Source organism: Ornithodoros turicata, chromosome 1 (assembly GCF_037126465.1).
Source record: "Ornithodoros turicata isolate Travis chromosome 1, ASM3712646v1, whole genome shotgun sequence".
NCBI classification, from domain to species: domain Eukaryota; kingdom Metazoa; phylum Arthropoda; class Arachnida; order Ixodida; family Argasidae; genus Ornithodoros; species Ornithodoros turicata.
The window spans coordinates 35,796,616-35,810,785 of record NC_088201.1 but is presented as its reverse complement, the minus strand read 5'-3'; the positions used below and the strand labels follow the sequence as shown (position 1 = coordinate 35,810,785).

General features: G+C 42.6%; 1 protein-coding gene across 2 annotated transcripts; it reads left to right on the top strand.

Annotated features, from left to right (window-relative positions):
* Positions 1-2,275: 2,275 nt before the first annotated feature.
* LOC135377984 (transcription factor E2F5-like) lies at positions 2,276-13,772 on the top strand. Of its 2 annotated transcripts, XM_064610768.1 has the most exons (9): positions 2,276-2,412; positions 2,729-2,838; positions 5,279-5,555; positions 5,681-5,785; positions 5,877-6,110; positions 8,247-8,439; positions 9,946-10,029; positions 11,160-11,198; positions 12,984-13,772. In XM_064610768.1, exons 1-9 carry the CDS (start codon positions 2,302-2,304, stop codon positions 13,094-13,096), a joined length of 1,266 nt encoding a protein of 421 aa, XP_064466838.1. In that variant the 5' UTR covers positions 2,276-2,301; the 3' UTR covers positions 13,097-13,772. The 2 variants fall into 2 exon arrangements, with proteins under 2 accessions (XP_064466838.1, XP_064466839.1); XM_064610769.1 differs by lacking the exons at positions 2,276-2,412; positions 2,729-2,838 and adding an exon at positions 2,900-2,988.
* Positions 13,773-14,170: the final 398 nt, after the last annotated feature.

Genomic DNA, 14,170 nt, shown 5'->3' with positions numbered 1-14,170 from the left:
TCTGGACTGACCGCAAACACATATTTTGCAGCTGCTTCTTTCGGGAACTTCATTCAAAGTTGATGCAAACAAATTGTGAACGCAATCCTGAGTATTTATCTGCAATAGTTCATTAATTATCCGAAATAAAATTTTCATCGAAGGTGTCAGACAGTCTGAGTCCGAGGCTGTCACGGCTACGTCACTGACAAAGCGTCTGAAAATTCCTAGTTTGTTAAGTGGGAGACGACTTGCCGAAAAATGGGACTTCATCTGACATGTCGCACTGCAGAGCTACATCGCTAATTAGCCTTGTACATCCGCAGAAGGCGATGGCTGCTAAGTAGTCTACTTTTTTCAGAATCTACCCTTCATAGTACTAGGCTGGGAAACCGGTTTATATTTGCCAATGTTCGCGTTACTACGCTAATTTCTCGATCTGCTGTGCCCCTTAATTGCGTTTCGAAAATCCCGAAATCCCGGTACTGTAAAAGTGGCAAGGGATTCCCAACACTAGTAGTAGCGACAGAAGACGTGAGATGATAGAGACAGCGTCGTTCTTGTGTCATGTCGTTCAGAATAGTAACACAACCAGGACAACTTTAGAAATGTCAGCTTTAGCTATTTTGTCTGTCCTCAATTTCTTTATTGCTATTGAATATCCAATATTTATTCTTTGAAATTTACTTGCGTAATTTACTTCTGTAAAGTAACAGACTTATTTGGCAAGACAATGGGCACGTTAAGTGGCTGCTCTCTTAGGGTCAGTTCTCACTTGGCGACGTCCGACGCGGCGTCGTGAGCGGGCGGCGGAAATAGACGCGCATTTCCGGAGTCGGGAGAGGAGAGACGTCGAGTAAAAAAAAAAACTGCCATGCCGAACTTCTTTCACGACGTCGGCGAGAGCTGTCGAGAACGACAGCTGGCGACCAATAAGGTGACACAGAAAGGCCACGCCTCCTGATTTGTCGTCTGTTTTGGACGACGCAATGCCACTGTGGTGTGAACATGAAAATCGTGCGCGCTGACTGGGCGGCGGAAAAGCGCCTCTACTTCCGCCGTCCGCTCACGACGCCGCGTCTGGCGTCGCCAAGTGAGAACTGACCCTTACTCCTTCTCGGGTGCTCCGAGTTTCGTGTTCCTGGAGCCAGTGATTTATCCAGACCCCCCTACACCCCCCTAACTTTTTCACCTGTGTACCACCTACAGGGGGTGCTCTTGCGATTTCAGCTTTAGACACTTGTCGGCAAGGATATGTTAAGCTGTAATGACGTAACTATAACAATGACCCCCCCCCCCCCCAATTTTTTCCAACACCCCTCCATGCTTGGGATTCTGGATAAACCACTGCTTGAACACGCTCGTTGTGCTGCAGTTTCTCCCTTTCTCTTATTTTCTACTCTCTCTGCTCGACTGCCGCCCCACGTTCTCTTTCGTCGCTTTCGTGGTCAGGAGGGGAGATGTCAGGTGACGGAGCATGATACCAACGCCACCCCTAGAGACAGAAGTCCTGGTTATTGCCTCCTCTCCCTCCTTCGCCACGTCGACATACAAATGATACAAAGTCAGAATTCGTCTGCTACCGCGCGATTCGCCGTTCTGCGAAACTCTCAAATGATTGCAGCTAATTTCACAAATTAAAACCTGTAGACTAAAAGTGCAACACGCTTTCCAGAAAATTAGCCTTGAGAAAAATGAGACCATGTTGCGCTCTATTTTGTTTTCCAGTTTAATACTGGGGACGTTTACTACTCGCAGACGACAGTGACTGCCAATGAAGCTGACGGTGGCTCGTCTTCATCGTTAGCTGAAAGCATGTTCGTGATTGGCTACGGCCATTGAAAAGACGAGCCTAATTGGCTGACTCTTAGCTACTACGTCACGTCGACGAGTAAGCAGGCTTTCTGTATTGATGATACCCCTTTTCGTGCACCCTCAAAAAGCAGGGAAGAGTGCGCTCGCGAACGAAGTTCTGAGTGCGAGTGTAACCACTTAACGGTAGGAGTGCCAAACACTCGCGCTCCGGAGCAGCCACTTACGCGCCCAATGCTGCTTAGAAGCAAAATCGCTCCACTGCAGCCATATCGAAACTTGAAAGAACCTGTGATAGAGGGGGCGCGATGGTCAACGCTTTCAGCTCCCAACTTTTTGAATCGAATAATCTCAAACATGCTTAAAACCCAGATTGATATCGAAAATAGATTTAAAATAAGACGGAACAGTTTTACTGAGTTTCATATATGCACAGTACTGCTACCACCATCTAGTGACGTGTCGCGTCGGGGACGGCTTTTACACAGACAAATAACGGCTATTTTAAACATGGCTGACGTTGGGACGCCTAGTCGGCACGAGAAAAGTTTAGGACTCCTTACAACGAAATTCGTTTCGCTTTTACAGGAAGCACCTGATGGAGTTTTAGACCTTAAAGTCGTAAGTTGGGGAAATGCGCACGGAACATTCTGCATGCGTTTATGTACGGCGTTTTTTCTGTTGTGGTGTCACGGTGAACGTCCTCAGCATTTAAACTGTACCGACTTTGCCTCCATGCGCCTGTAGATGGTTACTTCGTATTGTGCTCTTCTTTTTCCTCTTCTGTGTGGAATTTTATTTCAACATGTCTTACATTTCATATGATATTAACTCTTGCTCACACTTTATTTTTTCCCCCATTTCAAATGTACCAACAACGTTTTATAGATTGATTGTTGTTGCTTCGACTAACCCGTTGTGCTTGTGTATTTCTTAGGCTGCTGACCTATTAGCAGTGAGGCAGAAGCGGAGAATCTACGATATTACAAATGTTCTTGAAGGAATTGGATTGATCGAAAAGAAATCGAAGAACAGCATACAGTGGAAGTAAGTATTTTTTTTTCTTTTTTTGTCTATAACTGCACGCACAGTTGTTCGCACAGATTACGCACCATTTTCAGTAGTCGCTAGTATGCAGACGTGGAATTATAGCTGCTGATATGTGCACGTAATTGGTGCGAGTGACATGGAGGAATGGTAGGTAATGTCATGGCATAGTCTGCTATATTTGACAATCTTGGCAGATAATTTTTACATCGCGTTGTGAACAGGTGATAACAGCTTGAGTTGTGAACTATTTTTATGTGTTTGACTGTTTTATGAAATGTATAGTTTAATATATAACTACATTTCTACACATTTCAGCAAAAAAATAACTCCACATTTCAGTTAGAAAAGAAAGGTTCTATAGTAATCCTATTCCATGTACTGTACACATGTATCGTCAGGAATTTGGCGTTGTGTGCATTAACAGACGGAGTGCTTTCATACCAGCGGCTTAGCTGAGTGTGTAGAGTATCCGCTTGTTAATGGTTGTTACAGACACATGCTAAAAGATGAGTGGTGGTTGATGAGAATTTTAGACGGCGTAAATGTTTCTACTTGCCATTTTGTCACACCTCATTTGTTGGCACATGCTGTGGCTTATGTGGGATTGGTATATGCATTACTATACCTTATCTCCTATTTAATATGGCATTCATATGGCATTTAATGTGGTAGTTCAGCATTTTTTAGGTTTCAACTCTAGTGGGTCTGTGGAGTCTGCAGTGTGTGCCATGCTACTCACATTGCTGGCTGTTCTGACATGTCCTATATGTATTTACAGATAAGGGAGGTTTTGCCTTTAGCTAAAAGTAGCTCAATATCATTTGATGCATTTTGTGCACTACAGAAAGGGAACCGAGTAAGAACAAGAAGAAGGTTTAGAGAATACTAAGAAGCAGTTTAGAGTTTAGGAAAAAACTAGTCATGCTCATATGGTTAGTTTCAAAGTACATCGTATGTTATGGCTGCTGAAAGAGCAACAGGATACTATGTTAGCAGAAGCCATTGAAATCCTTGCTGATCTTGATAACATATTTTTCCTGCAATTGTCATGGGTGTATTAAGGTCCTTAAATTTTGAAATGTAACCTGCACAGGTTTCTACTGGACACAAAATGTCGATATGCGAACGTCGGCTGTGCAAACTATGTGAAAGTATTTCTAGCCTACAAGCGTGGGCTAAAGAAGCACTGGGCATTGATGTTGGGATGTCCGTGATCTGCAGGAACAGGAGAAGTGCTGGAATAAGAAACTGCATGCATTTCCGCACTTGATATGCTTATCCGGACAATAGAGGGTGGTTGGGATTTTTGTAATCGAAATGGCGAGTCACAACAATGCTCAACAACCTAGCGCCGCCTACATGTTCGGGATTGCTCAAGATAAATGAACCACAACAAAAAACCACAGACATGAGATGAGCACTCGTGTCTGCTCAAGTTGTTGTCTGGGGTATGTGTTTTTTTGCCTTGATTCGTCCATCTTGTGCACTCCCGAACATGTAGTATGTGTCACCAACAAGCCAAACAGTTTGCCTTGCACTAGCACAGCATTTGTGCTAGCTGTGCTAGTGCAAGGCAAACTAGAGAAGCTATTGCGCACCCTCACAAAATATTAGAGAGTCCTTTTGCATTGAAAACCCTTAAATTTGACAACACTTGTGTGTGGACACCATGAGCAGCACAGAGAATGCTTGTCTGCTATTGACTAGCAACAACAGTGTGGGACCGTTATGCCTTTACTGTGCATTTCATTGTTCAGTATACAATATGCTGTTAGGAGTATGTTTATACGTGGTTGTAATGTTAAGCTCATGCTCTTGGGTTTTCATAAAATGAAGTTTTGCATAATTGTTTGTGTGTTTTGTAGAAGTGCTGCTTCAGAAAAGCCCTACTATAGAAAATGAATGTCAGTTGTACTCCAGAATAGGAAGCGTCATATGTAATATGTGATACCAGCTTGAAAATGCACTGATTCATTGCAGGTAGTGACAGTGTAATTTGTTATGGTCGCACATTATGGTTTCATATTCATCCGAGCATTGCAACCCCTGAGAGGTATTGGTCAGTGAGGCTACTGCTTTATGCATTAGTGCTTTTTAAAGAATGTTTCAGCATGTGGCCACATTGTTGTGACAGCTTGTTGCTTTCCGTGAGACACTGTGTATCACCCTTTGTAGTGCAGCCGTCTGTCCGCCAAACGAAAAAAGCGAAGCAAGTGTTTGTTTTTTATATTCTGTTTTATACATTGCAGTATACTTCCGAGATTGCTGTTATATTAGCCATGTATGCTGTCTAAGTGATTAGTATAATTTACGGGCAATCTTCTATTTTGTAATGCCTATAGATTTATACCATGTGTGTCTCGTCTGCACTGTGCTCTGTCCATGCGAATGTTACTGTGTATCTCATTATTGATGAGCACCTTTATTTTTGCCTCAGGGGAGCAGGGCCAGGCTGCAATACACGAGAGCTGAGCGATCGACTGGCAGCGTTACAAGGAGAGTTGGAGAAACTGGATTCCATAGAGAAGACACTTGACCAGCATAAAGCATGGGCTCAGCAGAGCTTGCGCAACATAACAGATGATGCATCAAATGCTGCTCGTGCCTACCTAGCAACGAAGGCTCTTCATTCTTGCTTTCAAGGCTCTGCCTCTACTTTGCTGAGCTTACGGGGTCCACCAGATACCGTCATTCGTGTGCCTGACCTGCGACAGGTCAGTTTGTACTGCCGCAACTTGGTGACACATTATTTTAAGGCATTGAGGTTTAGGTGCATTTCATTCACTGCTTGTTCATGTGTAAGCTTCTTACGTTATTTTTGAATGCTTGTATGTTCCAGGTCAATGACAAACATTACTGGCTGTATGCAAAATCTGAGCTAGGCCCAATCAATGTCCTTTTGTTGGATAAAGAACCCGAAGATGAGTTGCCCTCAGAAAATCAGGTGGCCTATCAGTCTGTGGTTACTAAATGGTTACTTTTCTATGACTGGTAATTCATGTATCTGATTTTGCATATAACATTCTGTCCAACAGCAGTCAAGTGATGCAACGGAACCTCTGGGAGAGGACGAGAGGGCCACTGAAACAGTGGTAGCCCCATCATCTTCGCCAAAGCCTGATGAGCTTGAACCAATGGACACTAGCTCTGATGGACCACTTCCTAAAGCTGATGACAGCACTGCCAAAGTCAATACTCCCAACACACGCAGGCAATCACGACAACAGGCACCTGTTACAAGGAAATCATCTGGAAAGCAAATTGTGGAGGTAAGTCAAAATGTAAATAGTGATCTATACCGGATGATGTATGGAAAAATGAAATGTTTCAATGTACAACGTGTTCAGATTGTTCACCTGTGTTCTCAATACAATTACATATACCGCTGTCATTGAATAATAATAAAAAAAACTACGTCACCTAGAATCATGCGGTCAACGGCATTTGTTCTTACTAGGTTTTTGTCACCACCTGATGTGAATGTCTTGACAATAGAAATTAATCTCCGATCACAGCAGGATCGAGAGATATACGAAGCATTCTTGATTGAGGAAAAAGGAGAAAAATGTGTCAGCGCTCCCTCTATCGCCCTCATACAGGAGGAATTTTGTTATCTAAAAAAATATGTCAGATACATAGGGGAACAGGTGCCTGCTCTGGTATTTAAGAGTGTATGTGTGTTCAACAGTAAAGTAGTCGTGAGTTGCAGTTCGTCCTGTTTTGTGTGTGCCTTTTGTCTGTGTTTCTGGCTGCGGCGGTGTGAACTTGTCATGTACCGACTTCCCCAACTTCGGACCCTCAGTGAATGTCTTGTGCACACTGTTTTGGGTTCGACTCATATGCATAGCAAAATTTAGTGATGGATATATTACATGGATGGATGGATTTTACAAAAAGCTGGAATGGGAGAATTCTCCCATTCTGCTATCTCACTTTTGCGATCTTGTAGTTGTAGATCTTGTGGTTACGTACTCTCATAGAGAGGATGTCTGTTGGGCTGTATAACTTAACTGCAAAAACGACATCTATGCTGCTCTCACAGCTTTCTTATGTAAATTCTGTAGAGGATAAAAATGCCCTGTATATATATATGTTATTCCACTTTTTAATTTGTAGGTTCTCCCTATTTGTGATTATTTTTGCATTCACCTGTGTAAAAGATTGTTTCTTGCTTATTTTATTGACTATTGCACCCGTCACTCAAGTCACGCAAGGTGCTTGCTTCTCAAACAAAGCTTTCTGTGCTGTGCAAGCCATAAGATGTTTGGAGAACTGCAGTTCATATTCTGCATGTGCAGTGCTAGTTTGATAGCAGGTATATTCAAGCTCTTGTTTGGGCAGAGAAACAATCTGGATTTAATAACCCTAGCCTAGTATGGTTACAAAAAGTGTTCTTGACTTGCATTGGCCACATTGTAGTTGAACGCTGGCCTTTCCTGTAATCTGCTAACACATCCTGTGTAACAGGCAATAACCTCATGTTGGGCCTGTTGGTGAATCGACGCTACTATAGTTACACAACGCAGAGATGAAAAACTGAAAGGACATGCACCGAAAGTTCGCCCTGTGTGGCATGTCCTTCTGTTGCTTTCATCTTCGCATGGTACAAGAACACAGCTCATTGATTCAAATTCTGCCTCTGCGTTCTAGATGTGTCATGCTTTGTTGTGTTCCATTCCAGAATGGCGGGAATTGTTTTGGGTGTGTTTTGTGAGGCGCACTGAAAAAAATTTTGATTCTGAGAATGAATTGTGTGTGGCAAGCTGATACAGATCATAAGTAGAGCCTGAAGTTTTATGGTTTAACCCATTTCTTCTCCGAATTTGCACCCCAAATTGAAGGTTGCCTCTTTGGAGAAACCCGATTTTTACCCGGCAAGTTGCCCTCCCTGAAACGTCTGTAGGAATGTACACTAGCTTGTTTGGCAGCAAATGCAATTACATCACCGTTTGTACATCACCAAACCAGTTTGTACAGTTTGTTTGAGTAATAGAGCCCGATTTCTCACCGAATTTAGAATACTACAAGTTTTTCCCACCTGAATTCGCATTAATTTAGAGCACATGTTGATTTCCCTGATTTTTACCCCCCCCCCCCCCCCCCCCCCCCCCGCCCCCGAATTGGAAAAAAAAAATATTTCCCCAAAACTTCAGGCTCTAATCATAAGTTATTTTGGCAAAAGTGTATTGAAATTAATAGTGAAGTCCTGGGCTATCAAATGCATCTTCAAGCTGCCAAGTTGCTTCCTGAAAGTAATGAGCTAACTTTGCAATATATACCAGTTGCTTAGTACAATGTTTTCAAGAAAGAATGCATTCTTTAACTGATACCTTAAAATTGTACTGGTTCACAACCCACAAATGCATCTCTGCAATTTCCTTTGTTTTGTGCTCGTCATTCCTCAGAAGCTCAAGGAAGTTCCTGCTGCTACTGAAGTACCTGCAACCCGAATGACAACACGTAATTCCCCACGTAAAACGTCCCAAGGCTCAGCAGGTGCTCCTCCTAGCAGCCAACTTGTAACTCGAAGTCAGAAGGCTGCAGCTGCCTCAAATGCCAAAGTAACAGAGACGTCGGACCAGTCACTTCTGCTTGGGAGTAAGTTATTTTGAGCAGGAAAAAACGTAAAATCTCACTGTTCTTTCTTGTGTCATCAGTTCCTTTTCATTGTCATCGTGACATTATTTGTGGCAGCAGTGTACTCCGCCACATTTGATGTAATTTTTTTATGTCATTTGATGAGCACAAAGACAAAATGGGGCACAGGTCCGGTTTTGTCTTGCATGTTTATGCTCTTCGTTTCCAATTTTCCAGTGTTTTACAACAACTTTACCAACTTTCTACTCTGAGATCCATTATAACTTTCACTGGCAACCTAAAAACTCAATCCACATTCTGACATCTCCATTGTCTGTCTCAGGATACGGGTCAGTGTAATTTAAATGACTTGCTGGAAGGGTGTGCTGATCATCTTTTCACATAGTTAACAGAAGCAGGGCAATGCGCATGTTATTTAGAAGAACGTTGCTCTTGCCTAACTTCATGACTGTTGTCATCACTCGTGTGTGTGCATTCTAGTTAACAACCCAGGGAATGGGGGGGGGGGGATATGTTTAATAATAACAAAGAAGAGGATCCAGGGAATGATGTTTGAAAATAAGTTACCAACAAGTAAGACAACCATGCAAGTGCCAAAGGCACGTGTGTATCTGCCAACATTGTAGATGCAAATTAAACTCGTTTAGCATCTTGAACATGGTTAAATTTTTAATGTCTGCCACCTCTTGGTTGCTGTCCTTTTTCTGATGGAAGTACGAGGGTGGTTCCATAAGTTTCCAGCCCGACCAACTTTTAATAGTCATAGAGATGAAACAGGTGTATCACTTTTCGACATAGTCACCCTTAACTTCGATGCACTTTTGACACCTTTCAACCAGCATTCTTATACCCTTGAAAAAATAGTCAGAAGTTTTGTCTGCGAAATGCTGGAAAACTGACGAGAGAAGTCGTGGCACCCATCTCGCACTGACCTTTTTCATGTGAAGGCCCTCGCTGATTATGCGAAAAACGGTTGTTTTGGAAAGCCCCAGCCTTTCTGAGATTTCCTTCACCTTCAGACGCCTGTCGCTCAGCTCTTCCTCCTCAACAAGAGACAAATTTTCTTGTGTCACCATTTCCACTGGACGACCATCGTGTGGATCATCTTCAATGGACTCTCGCCCCAGTCGAAGCTGCGTAGCCCAGTCTTTTACCATTGTGTACGACGGAGAGGCTTCCCTGTACACGTTGTCCAGTCGCGCTTTAATTTCTTTAGAAAGTCCCTCTTTTGTCAAGAATTTTATCACAGCGCGGTACTCGATTTTTTCCATTTTAACTGAAGAGTGCACCCTGGCTGTTTGAAATGCCGCTCTCCAACCGACAAAAGCATGGATAGGGTTGAGGGTGGTGCTCCGGCCCTCCAACAGATGGCGCCACGCGTCCTTAATCGCTTTTTCAAATTCGCGCGCATTTTCTACCTCGGGCCAGAAACTTATGGAACCACCCTCGTACTTCAGCATATACTTTATAACTGCACAGGTGAAAGTATTTCTGGTGCACCTTTAGGTAATATTGACACTGGACATGCCATCCTGGGGAAAGCAGATGCACCAAAAGACCTTTCAGCTGAAGAGGATATTGAACTGAAAGGTACAACTTTATTTTTAGCCAAGTGTGAGTGTGTGTGTGTGAAGGGGGGAGGGGGTTTGGTTTCCAGAAGAGTAGTTGGCAACATAGCATTAAGCTGCTGCAACTTTTTAATGAGCTTAATGCTATCATGCCCTGAGGGTAACTATATTAAATGAATAAATAATTGAATAAATATGGGAATTAGCTGCCAACAGGGGGGGGGGGGGGGGTAAGTGGCATACTGTGGTCTGACCGAAGTTTTGCAGGTGTTTCATTTCTCTTTTTGTTTTGTGTAGTTGCGTCAGCTAAAACAGAATAACTATAACAATCGCGTACCTTCTGCACTTTATTTTTCACTTAACATTGTAGTACGCGCAGTGTATTGCGAGACTGAGTTTTAGGGAGTGGTGTGGCCTTGTAATAGGACTGTCATTGACTGTGGTAAACTGCAGTATCATCTGATTGCAGCTAAAGGTGTTACTTATACATGTGTGTGCTTCATATTTCACTAAATGTTCTGGGTGAATTGAAGTGTGCTTTGAAGCCTGACTATGATCGCTGCTTGGACAGTTCTGCTTGGTGAAGTAGGTGTAAGTTATCACGGTCACTGAGCACAATATGGGAAATTTTCAGGGAACTCATTACTGTGGTGAACAATGACAGGCTTTATCAGCATTGCTTTCTGGCTCTGTGTGCTGCACCGTGATTGGTGGGAATATGTCGTCTCTCTAATACCCCCTATGAAGCTTATACTCCTTGTAGCTGTTGTAATCTTTCTAGTGAAGTGTTTTGAAAGCAGTAGCTCTGCATCATTTGTTATCCAAAATGCTTGCTACGCAGATTAATATAATCAAACTCAGAGGTTTTTTTTTCTCTCTCACCAAATTTGGCATTCAGCGTCACCCTGCTAGATGGTGAGTTCATAGGGAAAGAGGTCCCTTGGTGTGAAAACAGTTGCACTTTCATGAAGATGACTCATACTTTGAACTTCCTCATTTGTAACAAATGTTACTGTAGTACATGAAGAAAATTTGATGTGGAGCACGATATTTTAAGTGACAGAAATGTTGGAGTTCAGTTTATGCGTTACGTATCTAAATTTTGCTGGCTAGTCCAGCTATTGAACTGTGCATTTTCCTGCCCTTAAACAGACATGAACTTCGACTACCAGGACGATTTTCTTGAGACAGGTAAGTGTGTTTGCAGGTCATAAATCAGTTCAACGTTGTAGTATATGCTTTGAGCAAAGCAATATTAAAGTACAGTACTTGGCTGGTTGGTAATGATACATGAAAATATGGCATTAGTTGGAATAACAGCATGAAAGCAAACAGATGGGACAGGTGCTGACTAACAACTGACAAGCTTTATTCAAACAACACTTTTTCACACTACATGTCACACAGGCGGACCAACAGTTTCGCTGTGCAGGCATGAGAAGAAACGGCCTGTTTGCAGAAAGATTGTGCTAGGAACCTAACATAAGGAAAACCCTGGAAGACAACGAAGTTTATGGCCGCAGCACGTGCTTAAAGCAGTTGCAAAGCTGTACTAAAGGAAATTCCTTACGGTTAGGTTCCGTGCACAATTTTTGTGCAAACAGGCCCAGGTCTAAGATTAGCCAGCTAATCTCTCACCGGAAGAAATCCCCGCTAGGGGCGTGCACTCTTGAACATGACAACAAGCATGCCCAGTGCAGGTAAAACGTTGTGTACCGTCCTCTCGTGGTCAGTGTTATATTGATGAGGTTGTAACGTATCTGAGCACAAGGCTAAGGGAGAACGTCCTCCTGGCACTTTGTCACTGAACTACAGTCGCCGACCAATTTTTCGGACATGCTCGATTATTCGGACTCGTTCGTGGAACGGCCGCAGGTCCCATAGAGTTGATGTATAAGAACGTCCAAAATTTCGGACGCCGTGCAGCCCCGTCGCTCGATATTTCGGACTCTGTTTTCCCGACCAGCGAATTTCTCTCTTGGGGTGACGGAAAATATTGGTGTCGTCCGAAATTCGTATCAAAAGAAATCAACCAACTAAAATATTGAGGCAACAAAATAGGCAGTGATGATCGTTCATTTTCTATTCCTCTGAGTAGAAGACGTCTGTCGTAGCGCTTTTGCGTCTTCGTTTTTGGCCAACGGCCCAGCACGTGCTGTCCGCCCGTGAGTCGCGCGACAGTGCTGTAAAGCGAGCTTCACCTAAAGCACGCATGCGTTATGTGAGGCCGACTTGCGGACTTGATGACTGCGATGCCTCTGACAGAGTACATTGACGAAATGTCGCTTCGGGAAATAGAAGCTGATGTTATCAGGCAGAGATGGAAGCGCGTTAGGAAAGCATCGACAAATTTTTCAAGCCTACCATGGCGCAGTAAAGGTAATTTTGAAGCGAAATTCGTTTTTTCGGACTGCTCGATTATTCGGACTTTTGCGCGATCCCCGCCGAGTCCGAAAAGTCGGACGGCGACTGTAATTCTAGGGGCAACTCTGTGCTAAATGCACTAGGCTGCCAGTCAACAAGGATAATTATAGGACATTGCATGCATGAGCCAACCTTCTATTGCATATTGCATCTTAAAAATGAGGGTTGGAGGTTGAAGTCAACACAGTGGGGGTGTTGGTTACCTGTAGATGTGTGAAAGGGGTTCTGTGAATAATGTTTATCAGTTGTTAGGCACAGCCTGTTCCAACTGTTTGTTTTTGTGCTATGTCACTTGTGCTCTATTTCATGGGCATTAGCATTTTGTAAAGAGGAAACCGGACTCCTTTTAGCTGACAGTAGAAGCTGAGTAATACATTCAACGAGTAGACTTCTTTTTTTTAATGTGGAGTATTTCCAGTCTTGCATTCAACGGAGAGTGGGCAAAATTTTGGGCACATTTGGTTATGCTCCGAAAAACCTGGCTGTGTTTGCATTCAGCATTATTTTCATCTTGAACTCTTCACTCAGTGCTCATTTACTCTCTTTCACCAGCTCCTATGTCTCCGTTCCTGTGTTTAAGCCCACCATTGAGTGAACGTGATTACTTCTTCAACCTTGATGACACAGAAGGCATATGTGATCTCTACGACATCTTCCCCATATGATTCGGGTTTTTTTTTTGTCATTACTTTCAGCATCTGTAATTACCATGTTTCTACTGCACACTGTTGGCATGTTTTTCTATGTGGTCGATTATACAACTGTGCAGAGAGTGTGTACATTTGCAACATTTTAGAGCATGAATAATATATGGGAAAATTACATCTGAGCAAAGTGTGTAAAGCAGGCTGGAGTGTGGAGTGTATAGCATTTTTACCACATATTGATATTTTTTCTAACTTTCTTTAAGAGTTCACACATTAAATATGTGGAAAGGTTATTGTCACACAGTAACGTGTTGCATGTTCATTGAAAACAAGTTGTGTTAACGTTTTTTTGTGTAAGCATGCTGCCAATTGCTATGACCTAAAACTGTTCTGTGTGTTTCTAACAAGAAAGTGATTAACGTAACTAAAATAATGTAACATAATTATGTTAAAAACATGGATAACATAGCTGTGCAGAGTGCCAGCTATATGTACTACAGTTGTAGGCCTAACATAGAAGCTTGTGTTGTACATGAGGTTTCAACCACATCTGTTTGTTTTGTACATATGTAACTTTAGTTCAAAACAGTGGTTACTTTGCTGTGAACTCTAAGGTGGCTGTGGGACGTGGAGTCATTTTTGCACACTGTGTTCTGTAAATTGGCATCTTGGAAATGAAACGTTTTCATCCTAGGTTTGTGAAAATCTGACTGTCTGTGTTCACAACATTTCAGTCTGTGTTAATTTGTCTGGCTCTTTAGTTTGAATCAAATAGTTAGTATCAGATACATTTTTGACTAGTTTTCACTGCTAGAAAAATGCAAAATGCTTGGAAAGTGAGCAAAACAAAGTTGTTTGAAGATCAGCGGTTATGTGAGTCTCACATGTGCTGTTTCCTTTGGCACAGAACTGCTTGCATAACAGTGTTTTAGTGTAAGTAGTGGGATGTGTTGCTTCATAATCATTTTACTAGTGTCAAGTCCAGTTTTACTCTACGTGTACGTAAAATAATTTTCAGTTAATGAGCGACACTCCAGGTTTGATACATCGTAAGGATAGTACAATAACACTTCAGATTTTTTTTTCAGGCAC

Excerpts from the sequence above, each read along its gene's own strand:
- LOC135377984 (XM_064610768.1), top strand. The coding sequence starts at position 2,302 with ATGGCTGACGTTGGGACGCCTAGTCGGCACGAGAAAAGTTTAGGACTC. Across the intron at positions 10,030-11,159 it reads AGAGGATATTGAACTGAAAG|ACATGAACTTCGACTACCAG; the intron begins GTACAACTTTAT and ends GCCCTTAAACAG. Across the intron at positions 11,199-12,983 it reads GGACGATTTTCTTGAGACAG|CTCCTATGTCTCCGTTCCTG; the intron begins GTAAGTGTGTTT and ends CTCTTTCACCAG.